At 38.5% G+C, this 12,566-nt stretch overlaps 1 protein-coding gene across 2 annotated transcripts in view; it reads right to left on the reverse strand.

Moving 5' to 3' along the window:
• TMEM245 (transmembrane protein 245) overlaps positions 1-12,566 on the reverse strand; it is a 102,575-nt gene that overhangs the window by 30,752 nt on the left and 59,257 nt on the right. For both annotated transcript variants that reach the window (XM_030293181.2, XM_030293180.2), the window contains 4 exons: positions 12,085-12,183; positions 9,748-9,879; positions 5,884-6,006; positions 5,609-5,754 (listed from right to left, as the gene is read on the reverse strand). In XM_030293181.2, coding sequence (XP_030149041.1) covers positions 5,609-5,754; positions 5,884-6,006; positions 9,748-9,879; positions 12,085-12,183 — 500 coding nt within the window. The remainder of the gene's footprint in view (positions 1-5,608; positions 5,755-5,883; positions 6,007-9,747; positions 9,880-12,084; positions 12,184-12,566) is intronic.

The following is a 12,566-nucleotide window of genomic DNA, read 5'->3' on the forward strand; positions in this document are numbered from 1 at the left end:
TGATTCTCTTAATAACATTCTTTTCTCTGGCTTACTAAACTAAGAATACAGTATACAATAAGAACAACATACAAAGTATGCTTTAACTGACTGCTTATAAGTAAGGTTTCTAGTCAACAGTAAGCTATTAGCAGTTAACTTTCTGGAGAGTCAAAAGTCCTATGTGGATTTTTGGCAGTGTAGGGCGCTGGTGTCTCCTAACCCCCACATTATTCAGGAGTCAACTGTATATCTAACTTCTCTGCACCAGGGGCTTGAACTGGTTTCTAGCGCCTGGTTAAGATTTAGTTCTTAACCAGCTCTCTCCTCACTCTTTACAAACTCTAAGATGAAACTGTTAACTCTTACAAGTTTGCTAATACTTTCCTTCAACTCTTAGCCCACTCTCAATTCTGACCTAAGGGGTGTTCTTGGGAAGAGAGATGACGAGGAAGCTTAAAAAAAAGAAAAGAAAAATGGGTTTGTTGTTACTTTTCTAAAAGGAGAAAACTGGCCAGACAACCCAGGATTTGATCAGATGATCTGCTTTTGCTGGAACGCGATTTGAAGCAAGGAGGGGGTTGGGGAGAATGATAAGCCACAGTCAAGGAGCTCTATGCCCTCAGAGGATACATGACTCTAAACCAATAGACAGGTAGCGTTCACGTGTCTAAGTAAGAAGGAAAGAAAGGAAAGAATCCAAAATCAAATTCTGCCTGCTCCCAACATTTCATTACACTGGTTCTGCCCTCTTTTCTTTCTAAAGGTCAACTAGGAAGGCTATCAGATTATTGTTCCCTCAGGCAACAACAACAAGCATCACCTTACCAATGTTCTGTACTGCCCCTCAAGAGAAGGCCAGGTAGTAGAGAGGGCAGGCCGGCTTCCAGAAACACAGCATATAAAATTACCAATCGTACATAGTATCCCCCAGCTCTTTTCATTACTACCTAACCTCTCTTGAAGTTACATCTCCCTTCCTTTCCGGGCTCATCTGTCCCAGAGACCCAGCTCCACACAGTAAAAAGCACAGAAACCTGGTTGACACTGGATTTCCCTGTTCCAGAAGGGAAGGTCACGCTGTACGCACAGACCTAGCATGCTGCTGAGAAGCACAGGGAGAAGCCGCTTCTGCGGAAACCTTCCATCCCCACTGGGAAAAACAGTGAGTCACAGTCACACACAGAAGGGTACAACAGTGGCATCACATTAAATCATCTGGAATCCTTGGCAGTAGAAATATTAATTCAATGTTTTTATATCATTACTACATGGTTTTGTGTCTTTGACAGTGCCTGCTGATAATGGATGCTTACTCTAATTAAAAAGTGAACAGTATATAGGCAAATAGCAAACATTTGTATCTCAACACTAGTTCTATTATAAGGCTATTAAAATTAATTTAGCAATTCTTTAAAGCATCACAATGAGAAACTAAATACAAGACAAAGTTTCTTAAGGTCATTCCCTTGGAAACTTGATGTAAAGGTTTAGAATTATTAGACCAATCTTTAATCAAGTAGGTTAAAAAGGCATTCTTTTTACTGAGTTGGTTATTATTGAAGAACTCCAGCTAATATGATTTTCCCAAATATGCATAAGAGATTGTGTCACTCTATTCCAGTGTTAGGAGAGCTATCTCTTTGAATAAATGAAAATACACTCTTACAGCTTTAAACTCTTCCTTACACATTTTAATTTAAACAAATGTTTATAACCTTAGATTCATGAGAATTTCTTTGCAACGAATATTTGTTTAAAGTCGAAAATGGAAATACGGAATTACTGAATGATCAGCACTGATTTTTTTTTTTTTTTACCCAATACCTTTAATTCTCCATAGTTGGAGGGATAGAGGTGAAAAGTACATTCATTTTCCAAATTAAAAAAAAAACTCAGTACATACATTCTCCCATCTAATTCATAAGTAAGACTCCCACCCACTGGCACTGAAAACCTGTAATCCCACAAGCAAGAGCCATACCCGTGTGCATGCACTCATGTGAAAATATCACACACACTAAATTGCACTGAGGCCGTGACAACATGCAACTTAGTAATGTGCAATATCTCCACCAGAGCAAGCAGAATGGGAGCATCGGGGAAGAAGGATGTGATGCAAACATTCAGGACACGACATGCTCTAAAGGGACAAAAATGGTTTGGGGGTAGGGGATGCATGCCACTAACTGAAAAATTCATGAAACGAAAACCCAAATGAACACACAAACGTATTCAATTTAGAAGAACACTTATTCAGATCTGAGAATCCTGAGGTTCAACAATTCAACGAGACGGTGATCATCAAGTAGCCACATATTTCATAAGGCAAAGCTTCAAAAGCCAAGACACTGCCACTGCCTGGTCATGCAGTTAACTCCCAATTTCAATTCCACTTTTAACTTATTGATGGATCATATAAAATGAGTTGAACGATTTCCACTTGACTGCAACACTGATGATGACTAATGATTGATCTTTATAAAATCTGAGATCACTGATAATTTGTAGACTGAAGTGCCCTCTGAGGACCGTATAATAACATTTTCATAAACACTTGTTTAATATTTTTCCTCTTAAAATCTTTGTCCGTGAAGAAACATATTCCATCTTGAACACAATCCTTTAGAATGAAAAATGTGACAAGAGCTCTTAAAACTAGAACTTACTATTATCTTACATATGTGAGAAGGTTCTACAGAGGCATCTCTATAAAACCTGTACATTCCAGGTCTTGCATTTGACCCAGGAAAGAAAGAGACAATAAGCACAGAGACTGCTAAAAATCGTCTGGAGTTATAATCTTTAATTCACATAACTTGATATAGCCGTGGTTACACAAATGGGCCAGACAAATTAACTAGTCTGTACTGTAGTTTTCAATTTTGAGAGCCATTAAGATTACAGTTCTGGTACTGAGGGTTTAAACTTTTTCCTATATTAAAAACATGATAAAATATGGGGAGCCTGGGTGGCTCAGTCGGTTAAGCGGCCGACTTCGGCTCAGGTCATGATCTCGCGGTCCGTGAGTTCGAGCCCCGTGTCGGGCTCTGTGCTGACAGCTCAGAGCCTGGAGCCTGTTTCAGATTCTGTGTCTCCCTCTCTCTGACCCTCCCCTGTTCATGCTCTTCTCTCCCTGTCTCAAAAATAAATAAAACATTAAAAAAAAAATTAAAAAATTAAAAAAAGACATGATAAAATAAATGGGTTTTGTACTAGTATGCTTTGGAACCAAGACATGGGCTACTGTTACAGTGCATACTTAGTCTGTACAATCCCAAGAAAATAAGGCAAATCTAATTTGTAAAAAGGCATTTATTTCTTATCTCTGTAGATGACCACACTCTTTCTAACCTCAAATGCCCTTGTGGGCCAAAGACCTGAATTTTTAGCCGCCAGCCTCATGTGACTATTTAAACAGCCTTACCAGTACCACAAAGTTAAGTCATCATCTTCTGCCTCAACCAGCTCCTCCTGGAAGAAGGCATTGTGGTATACCGGAAGGATATGTGCTTTCAATCAGCTGGACCAACATGCAAGTCACAGCTCCGCTTACCAACTCCAAGCAATGATGACATTAAAGTATTAAGTTTAAAACAAAGGAGTTGGCATATTTGTATGAAAACAAAAGTGACTCAATGCCAGACAGACAGAGGACAGTTGACCAGCGGTTCACTCTAAGAAAGCTGAACAAGAGAAAACTCAAGAACTGTGATTTAAAAACAGAAAAGCTTTTGTGAGAATAACAGTCAGTGCTAATAAAGATTACTTCAGGAAAATGAAGTATCAGCTTTCTTGAAGTTCTTAATGGGACAAGGTAGATATTTTTCTGTAAGGCTTGGCTTAAGTTACACTGACTGAAAGGATTCTGTCAGCCTTTGATAGGGTTGATTCACTAGTTTCATCCTACTGGGAAGATTGAAGGTTATTTTTCTTTCTGGTCGAGTTATTTACACAAACTTCTTTAAGCCAGACAGATGTCACTTAAACTAACGTGAATTTATTGCTAAGAGTTTTCAGCATTTTATTTACTCAATAAAGATGATAACCAATGGTCGTGCAGGCTTAAAAGGAATGCTAAAGCCAGCAAGTGACTTCCCCGAAGATAGCTTCACCCTGAAAACTGTTACAGTAGATGATGCACTCCCAAACTTGGAATCTTTACATAGATGGCCCCATGTGGATACCCAAGAGCACCAGAGAGGATAAGGGCATTTTTAAAATTCTACCTGATGGCTAACAAAGGAAGCAAGATATTGAAGACTTTACCCAGGCCTTGCTAGTAGGAAAAAGAAAGAAAACCCAGCAAACTTTCTAGGAAGAATATATTTCAAGAACATGTGTGTTATTTGAATGTAACTAAGGTTTTTCAGAGACCAAAATGGTATCCTCAACCAGTTATTAAATAAACACAATGAAGAAATAAGCCAAGATCAGTCAGAGAGAATTATCCAGTCAAATCAAGATTTCTGTGGAAGACTAGTTCAAAGCAATGCTATTTTTTATAATAATTTTTTCATGTTTTATTTTATTTATTCTTGAGAGAGAGAGAGAGTGAGCGCACACAAGAGAGCAGAGGAGGGGCAGAGAGTGAGGGAGACAGGGAATCCCAACCAGACTCCACACTGTCAGTGCAGAGCCTGATGAAGGGCTCAAACTCAAACTGTGAGATCATGAGCTCAGCGGAGATCAAGAGTTGGATGCTTAACCGACCGACTGAGCCTCCCAGGTGCCCCCAAGCAATGCTATTTCTTAAAAATAAGTGGAAACATAAATGCCAACCAATGAACTATTCAAAATAAGTTTAAGAACACCTGGCTAACAACTTATTACAAAAAGAAACTCTAACAGATGATATGAGGATTTAATTTGGGTATAGCTATTCATAAGCAGTAAAAATGTAGTAGAACTCTAACAAGTCCCAAGCAATAAGAGGAAAGGGTAGGGAAGGAGCAGAGCTAGGTTTGAGCTGCAAAAGGCCTTTCCCTACCTGAAATGACAAAGAGGAAAAAGGAGGGCAGAAGCCAGTGACTTGGAAAGAGCGTATGAAGAAAAAAAAGTTGAGGAATCATCTCATTCAAAAGCCCAACCTGCAATACATGGACCCCAGAAGACATGGGAAGTTTCTGGCCAGAACCTGTGATGCACATCCAGCCCATGACTTAAAAATAACCACAATCTTTGCATTTCCAGTTTCCAGGCTAACTTCACGCAAAGGGCACAGAGCCCAGCTGCAGAGGGAGAGAGGAAGAAATAGAAAGACCATTTATTCTTCTCCCGGGACAAAGCCGCAGTTCCTGAGCTCTAAGAGAAGGGGGAGGTGTATGCGTGGTACAAGAGGGGTTTCTCCCCAGCAAGCGACATGAGCTGCAGCGGGAGCAAGAGCCTGCACGGGGTGAGGGGGCTGTAGCTCACAGGGCTGACAGCAGGATACCAAAACTGAATTTTTCTTCTTATCAAAACTTGCACTGCTCACATTATTCTCTCAAAAGGAAATTAAAAATTTTGAAAATACCAGGGTCCGTCACTAGTTTTGCACTGATTATTAGAAAGGCTCAAGACTGAAAACAGGCTTCTCACAGAAAGCAGTGTCTAAAGGAAATAAGAATAGCATAAATCTTATCCCTACCTGATAGCTTCTTCCACAGACTGGCCAATAATATTAGAAGAAGGACCTGGCTGAGATAGTGGTGTCAGGCTTATCACCCACTTCACTGGCTTGTAGTACTCATCACTGGAACTTAATAGATAAAATAGTGTGGTCAGGAAAATTATCTGCAAAACAAAGGACAGTATCTCCTAAAAAATCACATTTGGAAACTACAGGAAGGAAACACAAATGGAACCAAGAAAACGCTTCACTGAAGAAGGAGAGGTAACATGCTCTTATCTACATGTACATACCAGAGATAGCACAAAATTGAGAAGGGCCGTCCCGCTGTAGAAGAGGATGGTCAGGAGGGTGGTGACTGTGGTGAAAAGCAGGCTCACGTTCCGGCTCATGACAATCCACAGAGACTCTAAGATCTGATGAAGAGGGAAAGCTGAACCATTAGAACTAATCCTGAGGAAAGAAGTTCCGACAACTATCTACTCTGCTTTCAATACAAGAGCGTTAGTACCAGAAAGTGAAAAGACAAGGACGGAGTAGTATTTTAGGGGGGGGGGGGGAATACGTTATCATCTGAAAACACTTGAACGTTGAATAGTAAGGAAAATGGTTAAGAAAATCACAGTGATTCTAGCTCCAAATCATATCAGGTAGCCATTAAAGATATGTGTATCATAACACAGAAAAACATTTTATGACATAATTATAAATTGAAAACGGGGCATCTAGGTGGCTCAGCTGGTTAAGCTTCCCACTTTGGCTCAGGTCATGATCTCACAGTTCGTGGGTTTGAGCCCCACATTGGGCTCTGTGCTGATAGCTTGGAGCCTGGAGCCTGCTTTCAGATTCTGTGTTTCCTTCTCTCTCTCTGCCCTTCCCCCATTCATGCTCTGTCTCTCTCCCCAAAATAAACATTAAAAAATCATAATTAAAAAAAGTAAAACGTAGGAAACAAAAATTTTATATATAGCATGATTTTAACTATGTAAAAATGATATGTGTAGAAAAAAAACCTACAGGAGAATATGCCAGAATGCAACCTGTATAGGATCATTAGTGCAGACATGAACATTCTATATTTGTCTTATTAGCTGCCTCCCCTCTTGCCATCTCCAACTTAGATTCACCTACAAATACAAAAGTATCACTTCGATGATTTCACTAAAATCACAATAAATAGGATAGGGTCAAGGGCAGAGCTCTACAGCTGACTATCTTTCTTCAGATAGACGATGACCCTACTGAATTCCTTTGATCCATCACCTGTAAATTCACTAGAATCAGTTATTAAACGGTCACTAATATATGCTAATGCTACTATAATACACGTTAAACACTACTAGAAGAAGATGTACAATATCTGTGGCACACCTAGATGTTTTCATTTCCTATCTTCTCAGGAACTTAAATTCCCTCTTGACAATATCTGTCCCGTGAGAGAAGCAGTGCAGAGGATACCAACTTCATTTTAAGGATAGACAAACTGAAGCTCAGAGATGTTTTAAAACTTGCCCAAGGGCCTTGGAGCTAATAATTGGAACTAGAGCTGGGACCAGAACTCTAACGTCTGGTTTTATTTTGGTGTGCCCTTTCCAAAACAGCAGCTCTGTTTTTTGTCATATGTGCAAGTTACACCATCTGTTCTATGAAAGGCCTATCCATTCCTTTCCTATCTCAAATGTATCATTTATAAAGGCGTATTTTGTTGTCCCCGGCATTTCTTGCAAACCTCAGCTCAGTCTTCACAGGAGAGCCTTTGCAGGCTGGTTTCATTTACAATAACTCCTTACATAATATCTTCAAAATGCCTTGCAATGCCTACAAAAATATGCATGACTGACCATTTGACCTTGTGGGACAAAGAATGGATGAATAATACCACTGATTCCAAGAAACAAACCAACAATACCCTTATTTGTGATTTTTACATGCATTCTTTTGGGGGCTTCTGGCATTTTGGAATTTTTATTAAAAAAGTTTTTAAATAGTTTCTGGGTCACCCTGATAGGAAATACTCTGTGACAATTCTTAAGAAATTAACTGAAGACATTAATTGTAGACTGGTAGTCTCCAACAACAATCAAGTAACATTTCTGTGTACCCAAGGGGATTAGGAAGAAAGGTTCAGACCATGAGAGCTATCGGATATTACAAGAATATAGGCAGAAATAAAAAATCCGATCAAGGGTTGACTTCGACGCATTAAGATTTTTTTTCTGATGAGACAGGTAGTGACGTTAAAGAATGTGATTTTTTTTTATACTTTATAAGAAAATGTGTTGATATTTAGAGGATGTACAGAAAATCAGTGAACCAATAGTCTAAATGACCAGTGCATATTACAAAAGCATACAAGAGTAAAAGACCCATTTCTATTCAAGACAGATCAATGGACTTCCATGTAAGGCAGTACAAAAAAAGTTTATATTGATATGGTTTCAAATTCCACACTGCAATTAACATTTAAAAAGTACCATTTGTTGAGTTTTGGTGTAGTATCAAAGAATAGCCACAATTATCTGAAAAGGCTATTAAAAGACTCCCCTCTTTTCCAACTACGTATCTGTATGAGGCTGGATTTTCCTCAGATACTTCGATCAAAACAATGTATTCCAATAGACTGAATGCAGAAGCAGGTATGAGAATCCAGACATTAAAGAGATTTGCAAAAAAGTAAAAGAAAGTCACTCTTCTCACTGAGCCATTTTTTGTTTTGGAAAATGGTTATTTTGCAGATGCAAAAAATGTGTTAATATATAATGTTATTTTTTGTGAACTGATAAATATTTTAAAGTTCTCAGGTTTAACTGCTAATACAATAATAATCCATAGAACCCACGTGAACAAACAAAAACTCTGGAATCCTCAGACCAAGAAGTTTGACAACCACTGGACTAGAGAAAACAGATTATCAAACACATAAACTCTTAGAACTGAAGGACATGAATTTCTAGATTTAACTCCACACTGTGATAGCTGTATTAGGTGAGTGGGAAGAAGGGCAAGTGTGAGTGCAGGGATTGGGGGAGGAACCAAAAGAGCTGTAAGAAAACCCCACAGGTGATAGAAGAGAGCACTGAGGGACTTCAAAGTCACATCTTTATCTTCATCTTCCAAATTAGGAAGCCAAAAGATAATACCTAAAATTACAAAACCAAGAAAGACCAGTATAAATATTATTTTGGAAATTTAGAGATAAATACCAGAGAAAGCTAAAAGAATTGACAGCTGTTTCCAGAAAATGAGACTGAAGTGGAAAAGCACAAAGCAGGGCACTGTCATTTTTTTACTGAAAATCTTAAACTATTATTGACTCTCTGCTATGGTCATCTATTAATAGTTTGATAAAAATTAAAAAAAAAAAAAATCTAGCATTGCGGGGCACCTGGATGGCTCAACCAGTACAGGGTGCAACTCTTGATCTCAGGGTTGAGTCTGAGCCCCACACTGGTTGTAGAGATTACTTAAAATCTTTAAAAAAAAAAAAAAAAAATCTAGCATTGCAAACCTCAACTTTTGTTAAACTGATGAAAGTCACCAGTCCATTCACAAGAAAATCCTCTCATCTCTGTGAAAAGCCACATGCCAGGACACTTTATAAAACACACTGTTGAACCAAGAGTGGTTGTTAAAACTTCAGCAATGCTGCAAGCTGTTCCTTGCTGCCTTCGACCGACCGTTAGGCAAACAAGGCAGAGGTGGGTGGTGCATGGTGGGAAAATGGGTGGTAAACAACAAGCTGAGCCTTTGAAGGACATCCAATCTCTCTAATGTAAGTGGAACCAGATTTCTATCTGCCAAAGACTTTGCGCACCAGAAAGGCCGATCTCTCTCTCTCTAGTGGTCCAGCGACATTCTAGTCAGCCTAAGGGACAGATACCTATCTCAGAATTTGAGAGCCCACAACACTTCACATATGCTTCCTGATTCAGCATTTCTCGGTTACTCTTCAACCACAGAGAAGGCACCAGGGGAGCTACTCCTGAGGCCTATGGTCTTTAGACATCTTTCTAGTGCATTTATAACTCTCAAAGTGGCAAATGTTGTGGCATTAAAAACAAGGTAACTAAAGGCCTCTAAGTGTGCACAGAAAACTGGAAATTAGAATTTCTATTTTTATTTCTAAGTCCAGTTTAACTAAAAATTCTATTTCTTACCGAAAGAAATGTCTCAATGTTCTCGTGAACAAAGGAAGCGATATCCTGCCAGTCCAGGATGTCTCCCAGCCAGCTATTCTGACGATTTATATGCATCTTGTGTCCTTTGTGCCTTCCAGAATGCGTTACATTCTATGGAATAAAACGGTTCAGACATGAAATCTCCAAAAGCATAAGAAGTATAAATACTCTATTTTGTTTTATGTCCACTTGAGAACTTGAGTAGTTACTCAAAGGTGAAAAACTCTGCATTATTTAAGAAATCAGCTAAGAACTCTACCTAAAGACCTAAAATATGAAATACATTTTTTCTTCTTCTTTAGATACCTTCTAGATACCACCTGTCAGCTGAGCTCAAGCACTTCCTTTTTAATACATTTATGAACAACCTTCATTTCTCAATACATATTGACTGTACACCAACACAACATTTACTTTCTTTTTTTCCTCTTTTGAGCCCCTCTACCTTTTGGGGGGTCCCCATTTTTGCTTTTTTCTTTCTTTCCTCATCCCACTCCCCTAATTATTAACCTTCCATACAAGATAAAGAAAGCAAGGGGGAGAGAGGAATATAAAGTACATTAAAAACTAAAACAACGTTACATGTCATTTATATCTCAACAAAATGGGGGAAAAATGAAAAAGAAACAAAAATGGGGAGAAAAATCTAACTCATCCATATGGAAGAGAAATACATTGACAAGAATGCAGGAATAATTAAATTTGAAAGAGATATGAATAAACAAAATGACTAGTGAGGTTAAAATTAGAAACATAAGTAGGTTCTTAACATTCTGTTTCTGTTCTGACGCTTTTGCTAACATCGTAGTGATATATCAACCTTCATTATGCAATGAAGACATTAGGCGTTAGGAAAGAAAGCAACATACTTACCTACTTACAAACCTATGCTTCTAAAACACTGACTTCCCTGGGCCATACAATGAAGCTCAAAAGGGGTGAGGCATAGAAAAAAAGCTGTTTGTAAGCACAAGTCCCAGAGTCAGCAGAAAAAATAGATATAACCTTTCCAATTGACCAGTTCTTCAGCAGATTACTGCCTAGGGATTCCCCAATTGGTTCTAACCTCCAGTCTTTGAAACTCACAAAAACCAGCCGGCTTCCCTCAATTCATCCCAGGAGTGAAAACAGGTCACTATGCAACCAACTCAAACTTGAAATTGAGCTTTCCTCCCTTCTACCCCAAGTTAAAAGGATGATATATACATGCTCTTCTCCTTACCATCAACCCTGTCAAAATTTACCACCTTATCTCATTCTCTACCTCCTTCCCCACTGGATAGTCATCTTCCATAGCACAGCCCCTGAGGGTCCACAGGCCCTGCCAACGCAGTATACAGCATGGCCCCATACAACCAGCTGCTTTTCAAAACCATCGTTTTTAAATTTAGTGGTAAATGGTATTATTTTCCGCCAGAAATTCTGAAGAGTGTATCAGCACAAGTAGCAGGTAAGGGCGATTAAAAATATACATCTCCAAACTTCTGGATCTATTTTCCTTCCTCAAAGAGACAAGTTCTTAATGTCTAGAGCTCTACTATCTAAAACAGTAGCCACTATGTACATGTGGCTATCAGCACTTCAAATGTGGCTAGTCCAAAAACTGAGATGTGGTATTAGTACGAAATACATATGATTTCCAAGACTTATAGGAAAAAAAAAAAAAGGCTATAAAATATTGCATTAAGATTTTTCTTCCACTGCTTATATACTGAAACAATAATATATTGGGTATAGTGATGTAAGTGAAATATTTTTAGAATTAATTTCACCTGTTTTAGCTTTTTATTGTGGCCATTAAAAAATTAACATTATATCTGTGGTTTATGTTACATTTCAACTGTACAGAGATGAGATGCTGTTGAAAATAATGAACAGAGGAGGGGTGCCTGGGTGGCTCACACAGTGAGCATCTGACTTCGGGCTAAGGTCATGATCTCACAGTTTGGGAGTTCAAGCCCTCCATTGGGCTCGTTGCTGTCTGGGCAGAGCCTGCTTCGGATCCTCTGTCTCCCATCTCTGCCCCTCTCCCACTTGCTTGCTCTCTCAAAAATAAATAAAGTATTTTTTAAAAAGTAAAACAATGAACAGAGGATGGAATACAATACAACACAGTGACAGGCGGGTTCTGCCATGGAGATTAACCATCAACTCAAGCTGACTTTTAGTGACCTGAGGTTTAAGACCCTGTAGCTTCCAAATTTCAATAAATGACATCCAATGTTAATATCTATCTAGTCAATATGTATCTAGTCAATGAATCTGTAAAATAAAAGGACTTTATAAGTTTAAAATAGAAATCATCTAATAACTTACCTTTACAAACCAAGAATGATACAATCTGTCCCAAAGTTCTAGTACTTGCTTTTCAATTACAGCAGTATTGTTCACCTTATCTCCCAGAATTTTATGAAGCTGGAAGAAATAGATATAATCTGGTTTAATATCTCAGGCAACAATCCAGTAAAATTAATTCATGCTGGGTCTTTATATTTGTTCCAAATCAAACTAAAATGTTCCAGACTATTTAATTGCCTCTAGCCATCTTATAATCTTTCCTTAAACTCTGTACTCTTCAATATTCCCAGCAAATTTCCTTGCTTTTTTTTTGGCTTTTTGTTTTCCTCTATTTCTGGGTCTCTAAGAGAGCCACCTCAGGTTGTAAGAGAAAGGTACATGTGAAGCCATGATCACTGACTTAGCAAATCTTATCTGGCCAGAGACAAATATGTTGCATGTGGCCCAAGTGTTTATCCATTACACAGAAATCTCATGTTACATTTATCACTGGTGTAAGA

This window comes from Lynx canadensis, chromosome D4, assembly GCF_007474595.2.
Source record: "Lynx canadensis isolate LIC74 chromosome D4, mLynCan4.pri.v2, whole genome shotgun sequence".
NCBI classification, from domain to species: Eukaryota; Metazoa; Chordata; class Mammalia; order Carnivora; family Felidae; genus Lynx; species Lynx canadensis.